The 15,532-nt window shown below is 46.0% G+C and overlaps 1 protein-coding gene across 3 annotated transcripts in view; it reads left to right on the plus strand.

Annotated features, from left to right (window-relative positions):
• Positions 1-10,392, plus strand: part of LOC145343973 (uncharacterized) — a 58,376-nt gene extending 47,984 nt beyond the window's left edge. For all 3 annotated transcript variants that reach the window (XM_080190706.1, XM_080190607.1, XM_080190800.1), the window contains exons 15-18: positions 5,566-5,640; positions 6,673-6,775; positions 8,655-8,761; positions 8,955-10,392. In XM_080190706.1, the coding sequence (XP_080046832.1) occupies positions 5,566-5,640; positions 6,673-6,775; positions 8,655-8,761; positions 8,955-9,087 (418 nt within the window). In that variant the 3' untranslated portion in view covers positions 9,088-10,392. The remainder of the gene's footprint in view (positions 1-5,565; positions 5,641-6,672; positions 6,776-8,654; positions 8,762-8,954) is intronic.
• The last annotated feature ends 5,140 nt before the right edge of the window (positions 10,393-15,532 follow it).

Below are 15,532 nucleotides of genomic sequence, written 5' to 3' on the forward strand. Positions count from 1 at the left end.
CTGCACTCCCTCCAAGGCTAAAATATCCTTGCGTAAGTACGGCGCCCAAAACTGCACACAGTACTCCAGCTGCAGCCTCACCAATGCCCTATACAGCCGCAGCAAGACCTCCCTACTTTTATATTCAACTCCATCATGGCTGTGCTGATGGTCTGTGAGATGATTGAGCATTTTCCTCCTCAAGTTTAAAGTTTGTTTATTATTGTCACAAGTAAGGCTTACATTTACACTGAAGTTACTGTGAAAATCCCCGAGTTGCCACGCTCTGGCGCCTATTCGGGTAAACTGAGGGAGAATTTAGCATGGCCAATGCAACAAACCAGCATGTCTTTCGGACTGTGGGAGGAAGCTGGAGCACCTGGAGGAAACCCACGCAGACACAGAGAGAACGTTCAGACTCCACACAGTGATCCATGCTGGGAATTAAACTATATGCCTGTCATTGTGAGGCAGCAGTGCCAACCACTTCGCCACTGTGCTGTCCATTGTTCTCCCCATATCCATCCAGATGTTTTCTCTTTAGGGGCTTATCCAATTCCATTTAGAACGCCCAGATCTGCATCTATCTCTACCCCATACTACCTGTACCCCTCACTCTCAGGAAGTGTATTACCCACTCGCTGTACCCCACACTCTCAGGAAGTGTATTACCCACTCGCTGTACCCCACACTCTCAGGAAGTGTTTTACCCGCTCGCTGTACCCCACACTCTCAGGAAGTGTTTTACCCACTCACTGATCCCACACTCTCGGGAAGTGTTTTACCCACTCGCTGTACCCCACACACTCAGGAAGTGTTTTACCCACTCACTGTACCCCACACTCTCAGGAAGTGTTTTACCCACTCGCTGTACCCCACACACTCGGGAAGTGTTTTACCCACTCGCTGTACCCCACACACTCAGGAAGTGTTTTACCCACTCGCTGTACCCCACACTCTCAGGAAGTGTTTTACCCACTCGCTGTACAAAAAGGCTTTTCCTTGTTTCTGTTTCCAGTTCTTCTGCCAGTCACTTTACATCAGTGTTCTCTACTTACTGTCCCTGTGTATAGCTTCCCCCTCTCCACTCTGTCTAGACCCCTAATCATTTTGGAAAGACAATAAGTTTGGAAATTAAGATTAGCAAATATTGAATGAGAATAGAATGGCAGTTAACATATAAGGGAACCCCAAAACCATTTCCCTGCCTGTAAATAATAAGCTTATAGTAAGAGGTGGTTGGGACCCAATAGGGACATAAGACGTGATGAATGCTAAGAGACATTGGGCAAGAATATTTGTGTACTTTGTTTTGGTGTTTATTAATGAAGAGGATGCTGACAAAATGTCAGTAGAAGTAGAGATAATAGAAGGGGTGAGTGTTGATGGCCAGAGGCACTGAAAAGGCTGGCAATGGAAGTGCTTCTCAGGTTACAATTGGAAAGTCGGTGGTGGATGTGGAACATCCCTGTCCAGTAAGTCTGATCAAACTGGGTTCCAATTCCTGATCCCTGCCCAGTGAGTCCAGTCGGATAGGATTTCTGCCCAGGATGTTGAGAGCGTGCAAAGGAGATTTACCAGAATGGTTTCAGTGATGAGGCTGTTTAATTGCACAAGGTTACATTCGAGAAGCTGAGTTTGAGAGGAGATTTGTTTGAGATGTTTGTGTTAGTTTAGATAAGGAGGCAGAAAATAAACTTCCCATTTATTGAAAGTGGAGGAATAGCAGACACAGATTCAAGATTCTTTGATTTGATTTATTATTGTCACGTGTTAACATACAGAGAAAAGTATTATTTCTTGTGCTATACAGACAAAACATACCGTTCATAGAGAAGGAAACAAGAGAGTGCAGAATGTAGTGTTACAGTCATAGCTAGGGTGTAGAGAAAGATCAGCTTAACGCGAGCTAGGTCCATTCAAATGTCCAATGGCAGTAGGGAAGAAGCTGTTCTTGAGTTGGTTGGTGCATGTTCTCAGACTTTTTCCTGACGGAAGAAAGTGAAAGAGAGAATGTCCAGGGTACCTGGGGTCCTTGATTATGCTGGCTACTTTTCCGAGGTAGCAGCAAGTGTAGAAAGAGTCAATGGATGGGAGGCTAGTTTGTGTATGTTCACAACCCTTTGTAGTTTCTTGTGCCATGGGTAAAGCAGGAGCCGTACCAAGCTGTGATACAACCAGAAAGAATTTCTATGGTGCAGCTGTAAAAGTTGGTGAGAGTCGTAGCTGACATGCCAAATTTCCTTAGTCTTCTGAGAAAGTAGAGGTGTTGGTGGGTTTTCTTAACTGTAATGTTGGCATGGCGGGGGACCAGGACAGGTTGTTGGTGACCTGGACACCTAAAACCTTAAAGCTCTCGACCATTTTCACTTCACCCACTTTGATGTAGACAGGGGCCTGAGATGTGGGGCAATGTGGGAATGAATATTTTAATACAGCAAATGGGAATGACCTGAAACACACTGTCCGTAAGGTAGGCGGAAGCAGAGAAGAGAAAGTAACCAACAGAGTTATGGAAACGGAGCCGGGGATTGGGACTGACTGGATTGCTCTGAGGAGAAATATGACTCTGGCTTCCAATCTCCCCTCAGACTTATTTTCTCGAAGGAGAACATCCCCACCATCACTAACCTATCCCTGGGACTGGAGGTTCTCACCCCTGGATCCATTCTCATCAATCTTCTCTGCATCCTCTCCAATACCTTCCATCTGGAATGGTTGAGATTGAACGAGTGTTTTGTGCAAAATCGTGTATCCTTCGCTAACTGCTTCTCAATCAGCCCTGATACTTTCAACAACTTGTACACATCTACTCCCAGGTCCCTCTGTTCCTACACCCCATTCAGAATAATATATGTTATTATATTGTCTCTCCTCATTCTTCCTACCAAAGTGAATCACTTCACCCTTCTCTACATTCAATTTCTTGTGCCACATTCTGTCCATTTGAACAGCCTGTGTATGTCTCCTTGGAAGTTATCACAGTCCTCCTCACAGTTCAGAATACTCCCAAGTTTTGTGTTACTGACAGATTTTGAAATTGTGAGCTGTACTGTCAAGTCCAGTCATTAATATACATCAAGGGAAGTAGTGGTCTAATACTGACCCCAACCTGAAACCCATTATGTACAGGCTTCTGATCTGGAAAACAGCTTTCACCACTGCCTGGTTTCCTGTCACTCGGCCAAATTTAATCCATACGCCATCGTCCCTTTCAGCCCATTGGCTTTAACCTTGTTGACTGTCCTGTTAAAGAGGTTTTGTGTAAAATTCCCTTGGAAGTGCATATTAATCACATCAGCCATATCACCCTCATCAGCCTTCTGTCACTTACCCAAAAACATCCAGCTACTTAGTTAACCAAGATTTATCCAAAACAAATCTGTGCTAGTTTTTGTTAATCTACACTTGTCCTAATGATTATTAATTCTTTCCTGGATTATCTCTAATATTTCTAATATCTCTAAAGCTCCCGCCCCAGCCCTTTTAATACCTTTTCATTCACCTCCTCCTATTGCTATGCTTTACAGTCTCGTCATCTAGGATAGAGACAAATCCAAAGTACCTTTGTTTAGTAGTTTAGCTGTGTGCTATGCCTCTAATCTGTAACTCCCCTTTTTGGGCCCTAATCATCCCTGTTGCTTTTAACCCCCTTCACTATTTATATGCCTACAGGAGACTAGGAGTCCCTTTTATGTTAGCTGCCATTCTCTCCTCATACTCTCTCTTTGCTGCTCTTATTTCTTTTGTTACTCCGCCAGGCAAAAAACACTGAATTCACCCTGGTTTTCCCTTGTCTTACCTGTCATATTTGGCTGAGAGATAGATGGATTTTTAATCAGTCAGAAAATCAAGGGTTAATGCTGATAAGCTGGGAAAGTGAAGGAATTGAGGGTTATATCAGATTAGCCATGATCTCACTGGCAGACCAGACTCGATGAGCTGAATGGCCAACTTTGGCTCCTATGTCTTATGGTCTTATGTTATTTCCTCATAAGAACATAAAGAAATAGGAGCAGGAGTAGGCCATCTAGCCCCTCGAGCCTGCCCCACCATTCAATAAGATCATGGCTGATCTGTTGTGGCTCAGTTCCACATTCCCGCCCTCTCCCCATAACCCTTAACCCCCTTGCCTATCAAAAACCTATCAACCCGCGTCTTAAAAATATTGAGCGAGGCAGCCTCCACCACTTCAACGGGCAGAGAATTCCAGAGATTCACCACCCTTTGAGTGAAGAAGTTCCTCCTCAACTCTGTTCTAAACCGCCTCCCCTTTATCCTGAGGCTGTGCCCTCTAGTCCTACTGTCCTTTCTGAGCGGGAAGAGCCTCTCCAGCTCTATCCTATCCATCCCATTCAACATTTTATACGTCTCCTTCTGCTTCATCTGGTTCGTCATATCTTTTATCATCTAGGGTGCTCTGGTTTTGTTCCTTCTATCTTCTCCTTTGTGGGAATGTACCTTGACTGTATCCAAACTATTTCCTCTTAAAGGTCGCCCATAGGTTCCATTGCCTGCTCATCCTTGATTACGGTTTACCTGGGCCAGATCCGTTCTTGCCCCATTAATGAACTATTTTTACTCTGGATTTCTCTTGTCTCTTTACAGAGCCAACTTAAACCTTATGATTGATAATGTGACCACTGTTCCCTAAATGTTTTCGTACTGACCCTCGGTCCAAGTGGCCCACCACCCCCTTGCTGAGAATCCGATGTCTCTCTCTCTTCTCCCCACACCCTCGCCCTCGTATGCTCTTACTAATATAGATGGGACTGTAAGGATGTAAGAAGTCTTGCAACACCAGGTTAAAGTCTAATAGATTTATTTGGTATCAGGAGCTTTTGGAGCACTGCTTCATCAGATGAGTGATGTTAGATAATTGAAGTCCCCAATTGTATACAACTTTCTCACCTATGGTCTATAGAATACACCCAGTAGTGTAATGGCACGTCTATCATTTCACTTTAAATAAATTCAGTTCTTGACCACGCTATGACCACTTCCCTTTAGCACTGTAATATTTTTCTTAATCATTACTGCCATCCATCCTCTCTTTCCTCACACATTTTTCCACAATATCATGTTAGCCTGGAAAAGTTAGTATCCAGTGCACGGATACTTGTTTGGGCACGGTCTCCATAATAGTTACAACATCATATTCTCACCTGGCTGCCTGTACCTGTAGCTCACCAACCTTATCGACCACACTCCATGTATTCACATACATGTACTGTAAACCTGATTTGCAATTAACTGCATTTCCTCTTATTCTGACCTTACTATTTCTTGCTTTCGTGCTATGTGTCTCTCCCAGTTCTTTGTGTACCTTGGTCCCCCTTTCTGATATTACTTCCAGGTTCCCACCCCTTACCAAGTTAGTTTCCAACCCCTCTCCAACAGAACTAACAAACCGCCTGCAAAGACATTGGTCACAGCCCAGTTCAGTACTGTCATGTTTTTTGTCTGCGTATTAATGTTTTTAATCTCTGTGCTCTATGTGTGTTAAACAAGTCTGATACCTCCCTTGTTATCCTGTCAGCTTTCTGTGCTCCGATTGTAATATTGGAAGTATTGTGTTTTTTTTAGGGAATTGTTTCCGATCTGGATTGGGAACGTAACCACTCGAATTACAGAAGAAGCATTGCGCACAATGTTTGAAAAGTAAGTAGCTTCATCAGATATCGGAGGCAACAGATTCTGAGAGGGACTGGTGTTGGGCCAGGGTAAATTCAGTAAGAATGTTCCCCATGGTGGGGGAAGTCCAGAACTAAGGGTCATAGTTTGAGGATAAAGGGGTAAACCTTTTAGAACGGAGGTGAGAAATTTCTTCACCCGGAGGGTGGTGAATGTGTGGAATTCACTACCACAAAGTTGTTGAGGCCAAAACGTTGTCTGATTTTCAGAAGAAATTAGATATAGCTCTTGGGACCAAGGGATGTGGGGGGTAAGGGGGGAATCAGGATATTGAATTTGATGATCGGCCATGATCAGAATGAATGGCGGAGCAGGCTCGAAGGGCCGAATGGCCTACTCCTGCTTCTGGTTTCTATGAGTAGGACTTTACTTGACAATGGATATCTAAAAGTATTAGTATAGCAGCCAACCTGTAAAGTCCCACCAACCACCCAATCCCCTGCAGATCAGCCCCAAATCTCCAGCCTGTGGCTGGGAAGCGATGGTTTTGTTCCAGTTCAGCAGGCCGAATTAGTGTCCCACTTCAGGAAATATCTGTCAGTCAGGAAGTCCTTGTGTCAGCCTGATGCCGGGTGAAGTGACATCAAGGAGCCGCTGACCTTGTGTTAGAGTCTGTTTAACACTGCAGTGAAGTTACTGTGAAAGGGGGTCCCTGTTCAGGGGGTGGAATGGGCAGTTTGAGGAAAGTGTCTCTCTGGACTGGCCTTCCTACCTTGGTAACAGTTGTGAAATGTCCTGACTAGGAAGTGATTGGCAAAAGCAAGAGGATCCTGGATGATCTGGTGGATTCCTGAGTTTGAACCTTAGTTTGTTGTCGCCCCCTCCTGTTACAAGCTGCTTCTCCCTGCAGAAGAGGTGTAGAGCCTTCCTGGCTCCCACTCTCCAAAGAGTCAGGTTTATAGGCTGGGGTAGGGGGTGCTGACAGACTCTCTGTGGCGGTCCGTTGTTAGAACTGGAGCCAGGGTTTGCTGACGATCCCCTTCTGTCTTTCTACTGCAGCGTTGGAACCATACACAGCATCCGAATGCTCCAAGATCGCTTTTGTGCCTTCATTAACTTCACGACCAAACAGGGAGCGGAGCGTGCTATTGCAGAGTTACAGGTACTGGAGCATACAGGCTGTTTCTAACAGCTGCACAGTGGGGAATGTGTACAAAATGGTTTGAGCTAAAACTCTATGGGAGAGTTGTATTAGTTGCCAGGGCTGTGATCAATGAGCAGTGTTGGTAAGTGAGCTGTACGTTCACCTCTCTGGAGTGAATTCCAATGTCCTGGCCACCAGTGGGAGCTCCGATAATACAGAACGTACAGAGTGGGTAAAGGCCTGAGTGAGCTTTCAGGCTGGTCACAGGTACCAGACTTCCCTTGAGGGATAGTCCTGGCTCATTAGAGCTGTACTGTACCTCACTCACACTGAGTCTATTTGCCTCTTCCTACTCTGCCTCCAGTTCTGTTCTCTGTTTCATTCTGTTTTGGGTGAATACAGAAGCTTCGAGACTGTAGAGTGGTCAACATATCATTAATTTCACGTTTCCTGCATAGGAGGTGGGAAGAATTGCAGTGGGCTAGGAAATCACAGGAGGAGGGGAACGAATGGTGGTAGAATCATAGAATCACTGTAGTTCAGGAGGAGGCCACTCAGCCCATCGACTCTGCACCAACTCTCCGATGGAGGATCCCACCCATGCCCTTCCCCGTCACTCCATATATTTACCACACTAATCCCCCTAACATATACATCTTGGGACATTAAGGGGCAATTCAGCATGGCCAGTCCATCTAATCTGCACATCTTTGGATTGTGGGCGGAATCTGGGGCACCCGGAGGAAACCCACGCAGATACGGGAGAACGTGCAAACTCTACACACGGTCTAGGGGATCATAGGAATAATCATAGAATCCATAGAATGATCATCGATTCCCTACAGTACAGAAGGAGGCCATTATGCCCATCGAGTCTGTCCGACCTCAATCCCACCCAGGCCCTATTCCAGTAAACTCTCACATTTACCCTGCTAATCCCCTGACGGGTAATTTAGCATGGCCAATCCACCTAACCTGCATATCTTTGGATTGTGGGAGGAAACTGGAGCACCTGGAGAAAACCCACGCAGACACGGAGAACATGCAAACTCCACACACACAGGGACCATGGCCAGAATTGAACCTGGGTCCTTGGTGCTTTGAGGCAGCAGTGCTGACCACTGTGTCACCCAGTGGGATGAATGGCGGTGGTCGAGGGAACCATAGAACTAGGGTAGACCATTTAACCCCTGCTGTCTGTTCACTCTCAGTTAGACTGTGGCTGGCCTTGGAGGGGGGGAAGTACGGGGGTTAGCCAGGGACTGGGGGGCGGGGGGGGGGGAGTACGGGGGTTAGCCAGGGACTGGGGGGGGGCGGTGCTGGTGGGGGAGTACGAGGGTTAGCCAGGGACTGGGGTGGGGAGTACGTGGGCTAGTCGGGGACCGGAGGGCGGAGGGGTTGGGTGTGCAGTGGCAGACTGGTGGGTTGGGGGGGGTTTCTGGGATGGAGACCAGAATATCAGAGGAGGATGCTGCACTGTGGAGCCTGTACAGAAGGAAAACTCAAGATGTGGTATGATTGAAGGGGGCGGACTGCTGTTTGATTTGAAGTCAGTACATCAACAAGTTGATTGCAGCTGGGCGAGGGGCAGAGTGATGGTCACCATCAGTGGTGAAAGAGGACAGGAGGTGAATGGGTAAGCGGAGGCGTGGGAACTCTATCAGGGAGGGGCTGAGAAATATCGAGGGGAGAAGAAGCACACGTCCTGAGAGAGGAGACATTCAGCAGTGAGGCCATCAGGAGTGGAGAATGAAGAACTACTCGGGGGGGAGAGAGAGAGAGAGCGTCAGTAGCTGGAGACCATGCTGGAGCAGAGCTTACGGGAAACGCAGTTTTAAACTCCCTCCCTGCCCTGTGTAATGCTGCTCCCACTGATTGCTGTCCCTCCTTCCCACAGGGTACTGAACTTGAAGGAACCAAACTGGTGATTCGCCATCCGGACAATAATTACAAAAACCTTGGAGCGGCTAAGACAGTTGCTCCAGCTGTTAAACCTTCACTTGTGTAAGTAGCACTTGTGTACTGTGCCCATTGATCCATCACCTCTGTTAAGGGCACATGGGATCTGATGCCTGCTGTAGATTCATTAGCGACACACACACACCACCCCCCCCCCGCAATCTGTTCCTCCACCGTTTTAAATCCACCCCACCCCCCGCCCCCGCGCGCGCGACTAACTGATCTCTCACACCCACAGGGAGAAGGTGAAAATCCCACCCACCATCGAGTGCCATTTCTGGAGGAACATCGGCTGTGTCTATGGAGACAAGTGTCGCTTTCAGCACATTCCGCAGCACAAAGGCGTGGACAGCAAGGTCTCTCCGAATTAAACGGCGCCCCAGGCACAAGTACCTTTATTTATATCTGAAAAGAAGAGCCCACGTTGTGAAAACAAGACGGTGCACTGCCAGATAACGGACTGCGATAACTAACGGATCAGTGGACTGAATGAGTGATGTACCACAGAGGATGTGCTGCTGCCCCAACTGCAGTGCCGCCTTATTTTTTGCAATCAGGTCTCCAAGAGGTGAACAAGTTGGGAAACAAACTCTGTAAAAGTCTTTCTGCTGACTATGGAGGGGAGCAGGAGTAGCAAGGAAGCGTGGCAGATGTGAGTGAGCAGGGTTTCCTGTACTGTCTGTATGAAGAGTGATTGCATATTCCTAAGGCACACAGACCACAGGTTTAGGACTACAACGTGGCAGTCACTTGTTGAAGGGATCTCTCGAGTGTGAGCAGCCCCCCTCCCCTGGAGCCTGCCCTTTTAACAGAAGCCTCCCCCGGTTTGGCCCTCTGGACACTTGATGTCCTGCGTCTCAAAGCTTTTTGGAGGGGGGGGTGTTGTGGGGGGTTGTAACCTGTTCTGTCCTCCTCCTGTGGGAGGCCCAACTGGGATTTGGTGCTAATCCCTCTCCGACAGAAGGAAACAGGGTAATGGGATGCTATCCGGGGTGGGGGGCGCAGAGTATCCCAGCTTGATGTACAAAATGTGCAAGGACTTTGCGGTTTTAGTATTCCCTCTGGTGGGGAGTGTTCCTGGTTTGTTTCAAAATCATGAATGGGCTGTTGGAGGGTGGGTCGTACAGTTGCTGGAAGATTATCCTTCAGTATGGACCCTGATGTGACGGTCACCCTCTGTAGTACAGAGCTCTGTGATTTCGACGCCCTCTCGAGCCTCCTCTCCCGGCTCAGTGCACTCAGGCTTTCGAGTAGAAAGTAGTCCTCGGAGCCGCTTGCTGTGGCTTGCTCCTGGAGACAGTTTCCACACTCTGTGATCCCGCCTTGCTGAACTGCTGGTGGTCTTGTTGCCATGTCTGCAGCTTTACTGATTGATTCCATAAACCATGTCTCAATGTATTGAAGGGGTTGGGGGGAGGGGTTTGTTGGGGTGGGGTAGGGGGAGTGTCTGAACCTGCTCTCTGCTCCTTATTGTGCCATATTAGAGGCAGTGCACTCTGATGATTGTTAAAATGTTGCACCCTGTAAGAAATGAGCTGACTTTTATAAAATGCACAATGCCTTTATATATTAAAAAAAAATCAAGTTTCTATAACCGGATATAAAATGATTTGAGGAAATGAGCAGTGTCAGAGACTGCAAAATATATATCCACATAAAATCCCAGTCAGACTCTTGTATACTTTGTCTCTTCCTTTTATTAGTCTTGGCTCCTGAATCGCACCTTAGCATACTGACAAAGAACAATACAGCACAGGAACAGGCCCTTCAGCCCACCAAGCCTGTGTGGAAACTCAGAGGGTGGTGGGTGAGTGGAATCGGCTGCTGTCGGAGTGGTGCTGGAGGCAAACTCGTTGGGGTCTTAAGAGACTTCTGGATGAGTACATGGGATTGAGGGTTATAGGTAGGGATATGATCAGCGCAGCTTGTGGGCTGAAGGGCCTGTTTGTGCTGTAGTTTTTCTGTGTTCTATGAAACGCAGTTTCTATCCCTCTGTTCACCACCTGTAATGTGACTATCAAGATATACTTGGACGTTGCTAACGTGCCTGCTTCCTCCGCCCTCACTGGCAGTGCTGCACTCCAGGCACCCACCACCACCTGTGTTACACATTAGTTATCCTGACAATTGTCTCTGTTGTACAGGTCAACACTAGTTAACTTCAGGCTCTGATGGAGGGTCATCCAGACTTGAAACATTGGATCTGTTCTCTTTCCTCAGGTACTGTGGTGAGATTTTCCATCAGGCCTGAAGCTGGTTATAGAGGTTAGTATTGGTTAGTGAAGGTGTTTCTTGCTAGCAAGAAGGATTTTTTTATAAAACACCTGTTGGCTTATATGGTTTCACCTGGGTGGTGAGGAGATTTCTAAAGACTGAGTTAATTAAAAGACTTTGTCCCTTTTTCAATATATTTCTAGCTGTCCTGTATTGTTTCAGCCTGAAACCCTGCTAGCCTTCTCCCTGCAGGCATTTCAGGGTAGTGAGCAGAATGTCATGTTCCTCCTGCTCAGACCTTGGCACAGTGGAAAGGAGGTTGAATCAGTGCTGATGTAAAAATGGTTCCAGCAGAGGTGGGGGTGACTTGAGGAAGGGGTTGGCCTTGTTGGTGCTGAGATGGCCAGTCCATGCAGTGTGTGCGAGATAGGAAGACAGGAAATAGGAGCAGGAGAAGCCCATTGAACCTACGACACCATTCACATAGATCCTTTTTTTATTCATTCGTGGAACATGGGCGTCGCTGGCGGGCCAGCATTCATTGCCCATCCCTCGTTGCCTAAGGGCAGTTGAGAGTCAGTCATTGCTGTGGTTCTGTAGGCCAGACCAGGTAAATGCAGCAGATTTCCTTCCCTAAAGGACATTAGTGAATCAGATAGGTTTTTCCAACAATGGTTTTATGGTCATCCGTAGATCCTTAATTCCAGATTTTTTTTATTGAATTCAAATTCCATCTTCTGCCGTGGTGGGATTTGAACCCAGGTCCCCAGAACATCAGCTGAGTTTCTGGATTAATAGTCTAGCGATAATACCACTAGGCCATCACCACCTCTAGGCTGATCATCTGCCTCTGCCTTTTTCCCACCCCCATATCCCTTAATGTTATTAGTATCCAGAAATCCAACTCAATGATTGAGCTTCCATAGGCCTCGGGGAGAAGTCCAAACATTCACCAGTCTCTGCGAGTGAATAAATTCTTCCTCATCTGTGTCTTAAATGACTTGCCCCTTTTTCTGAGATTGTGTCACCTGGTTTTAGATACAGCATATGGAGATGCCGGCGTTGGACTGGGATAAGCACAGAAAGAAGTCTCACAACACCAGGTTAAAGTCCAACAGGTTTACTTGGTAACAAACGCCACTAGCTTTCGGAGTGCTGCTCCTTTGTCAGGTGAGTGGGAGTTGTGTTTACAAACAGGGCTACATAAAGATACAAACTCAATTTACAAAATAATGGTTGGAATGTGAGTCTTTACAGGTAATCAAGTCTTAAAGGTACAGACAATATGAGTGGAGAGATGGTTAAGCACAGGTTAAAAAGATGTGTATTGTCTCCAGCCAGGACAGTTAGATTTTGCAAGTCCAGGCAAATCATGGGGGTTACAGATAGTGACATGATTCCAAGATTCCGGTTGATCCCTAGATTCAGCAGCCAGGGGAAACATCCTCTCCACATCGATCCTGCCAAGCCCTGAATGAATTTTCATTGAGATCACCCTTCATTCTTTAAAACTAGAGAATACAGGCCCAGTTTCTTCAGTGTCTCCTCGTAAGGCATTCCTGCTGTCCCAGGGCATTGCGCTCCCTCTATGGGAAGTGTATTCTTCCTTGGATGAGAAGACCCAAACTATACACAATACTCCAGATGCAGTCTCACTAAGGCAGTATGACACCTTTACCCCTGTACTTTGCAGTGAAGGCTAGCATACCTTTTGCCTTAGGAATTAGGAGCAGAATAAGACAAAATTTGGCCCTTTCAACCTACTCTGCCATTCAATCAAATGATGGCTGATCTCTCCCTGGTCTCAGATCCACCTCCCCACCTGTCCGCATGTCCCTCTTTCCCATTTTTTTAGAAATATATCTATCTCCTTGAAACCATTCAATGATTCAGATTCCACAGTGCTATGGGGCAGTGAGTTCCACAAATTCACCACCCTCTGTGGGTAGTTCCTTCTCATCTCAGTTTTAAAATCTACCATCTCTCAACCTACACCTATGACTGAGATTGCCCCATAAAGAGAAACATTTGGTCTACATTTACTTTATCAATCCCTTTTAAAATTCTATATATCTCAGTCAGATCCCCTCTCAACCGTCTAAACTCCAGTGAGCTTAAGCCCAAACTGTTCAATCGCTCATACACCAACCCCTTTTCATCCCTGGAATCAATCTGGTGAACCTCCTCTGAACTGCCTCCAATGCCACCACATCCTTCCTCAAATAAGGAGACCAAAACTGGACACACTATTCCTGATGTGGCCTCACCAACACACTATACAATTGCAACAACAGTTCTCTACTTGCCTCCCTTATTGTTTGCTGCATCTGCATGCTAACTTTGTGACCTGTGAAGAATCAAGGACAGCCAGGTCCCAATTAATGGGTCATTAATTTATTTGGTAAGTGGAAATTTTGTTGTAATGTAGGAAATGTGGCAATCGAGTTGTATATGGCTAGATCCCATCAACAATAATGTTATAATTGTTTAGTGGTGTGATTGAAGGATAGATTTGATGGGCCGAATGGCCTCCTCCTGTACTGTAGGGATTCTATGGGTAATGACGAGAATACCCTGGTTTTTTTTTGGCGATTACTTTTACTGACACCAATACTTTTGCCAGATTTTGTTTTTGGTGAATTCTGTTCCCAGGGTCAGATTTTCTGTGAGGAGGCCAGGCCTCTTCATTCAGTGCAATAAATTGTGGTAAATTTACCCAATCTCAGCTGGAAAGCTTGAAGTTGTATTTGATTTGACCTGGGCAAAAATCAGTATGCATTTCCCCAATTGCAGTGTGGCCATGCTGGGTGCGTAATGCATATCGGAACATCAGATGAGGAGTGTGTCTGAGCTTAGCTACGATCCTCTGTGCGCGCACACACACACACACACACACACACACACACACCAAACAACCATTTGAAATGGTAATTTGCATCTGGAATGAATGGAGCTATCCCACCATGCATTTCAGCACAATGTCAAGAGGAATGTGGGAGCTGCTAACCAGAAAAACACACAAGGTTTTTAGTTTCACCTTTGACCATCTGGTAATCGTATGGTCCAATGCTCATGTTGTTGAACCAATTAGTCTACAGCACACTCCGACATGAGGTAAGTGGATCACACAGAACATTACCTGTTCCTTCCAACCATGCCGTATCCTCACATATCAGAACTCAAATGACGTAATCTCCAGATATTTGAATGAATCTGTAACTACTTCCTGTAGTGAGCAGGAAGCTTTATTGATCTTGTTTCTGTCGGTTATCTTTGAATTTATTCATCTTCAAGCACAGGTTCTCTTGTTCGGGGCCAGGTTAGAGGGAAGGCTGGGTGGCTGGAGACAACAACAGGAAGAATCTATCCCTGAGTATTGAGTGCCTTGGTCTGCCCAGTCCTCCATTGATTGGACCTTGGGTGCTGGTACTTGCATGTCTTTCCACAGCAGATGCTATTTTCTGAGCGATGCAGAGGGAAGCCTCTGATCTTTGTTTTTGCATTTTGAGAATGAGGTGGCAGAGCTTGTGACCCTAAAAGCATAGAGCTCCAGTAATACATTCAGGATTAAAATATTAAAAAGACTTAAATGCATAAGATTGGGGCGGCACAGTGGTTAGCACTGCTGCCTCTCAACTCCAGGGTCCCAGGTTCAATTCTGACCTCAGGTCACTGATTTTGCAGAGTCTGTGTGTTCTCCCCGTGTCTACATGGGTTTCCTTCCACAGTCCAGAGATGTGCAGGTTAGGTTGATTGGCCTTGATAAATTGACCCTAGTGTCAGGGGATCAGCAGCACAAGTGTGTGGGGTCATGGGAATAGGGCCTGGGTGTGATTGTGGTTGGTACAGACTCAATGGGCTGAATAGCCTCATTCTGTACTGCAGAAATTCTATGATGATAAAGTTACACAATTAAAACGATTTTAAAGACCCCCCCCCCCTACCAACCATCTCAAAATAAAACCCCTGTTAAAACACACAATTATCTCTTGGCAACAATTCCCTCATAGATTTTTTTTAACCGTAGAATTCTAGTAACATTACCCAAGGTAAAGAATTGTTGTTTCTTTAATAAAGGTTAACACGATTTGAATTCTTCCACTCTGCTGCAGAAATCCAAAAATGAAGATTCAGGAACAAGCAGTCTTCTGAAAACACAATTGTTTCTGGTTTGAAACTGGGAAACTGCTTTAAACTCAAACCTGTCACAGCCTCACTTGGTCTGTCACAGCCACCACTACTCAGCTCAACATCTTTCCTTAAATATCCTTTTCCCCTTTCACCTCCAGTCCCTTTATCCTCAAACACCTTTTTTTAATGCAACTGCCCCAAACATGAAAATCTTTCCTATTTCCATATTTTGTCTCTCCTTGCGGTCGATAAAATTGAATGTACCTTCCTCCCTTCCCCCTGTTTACCAAAGAAATCTCTGTAAGACGGATGTGTTCCTTGTCACTTTGGAAATTCTTCTTGAAATTCAACAGTGGAAAAGCCAAGCCTCCATTTACAATGCAAATTTATAACTCAAACACTTCATAACACAGCAACACAAATGCGTGAAGCTAACACCTTTCTCCCTTCACCTCTCAGTTCTCACAGGCA

Source organism: Carcharhinus amblyrhynchos, chromosome 1 (assembly GCF_965287045.1).
Source record: "Carcharhinus amblyrhynchos chromosome 1, sCarAmb.v2.hapA, whole genome shotgun sequence".
Classification (NCBI taxonomy): Eukaryota; Metazoa; Chordata; class Chondrichthyes; order Carcharhiniformes; family Carcharhinidae; genus Carcharhinus; species Carcharhinus amblyrhynchos.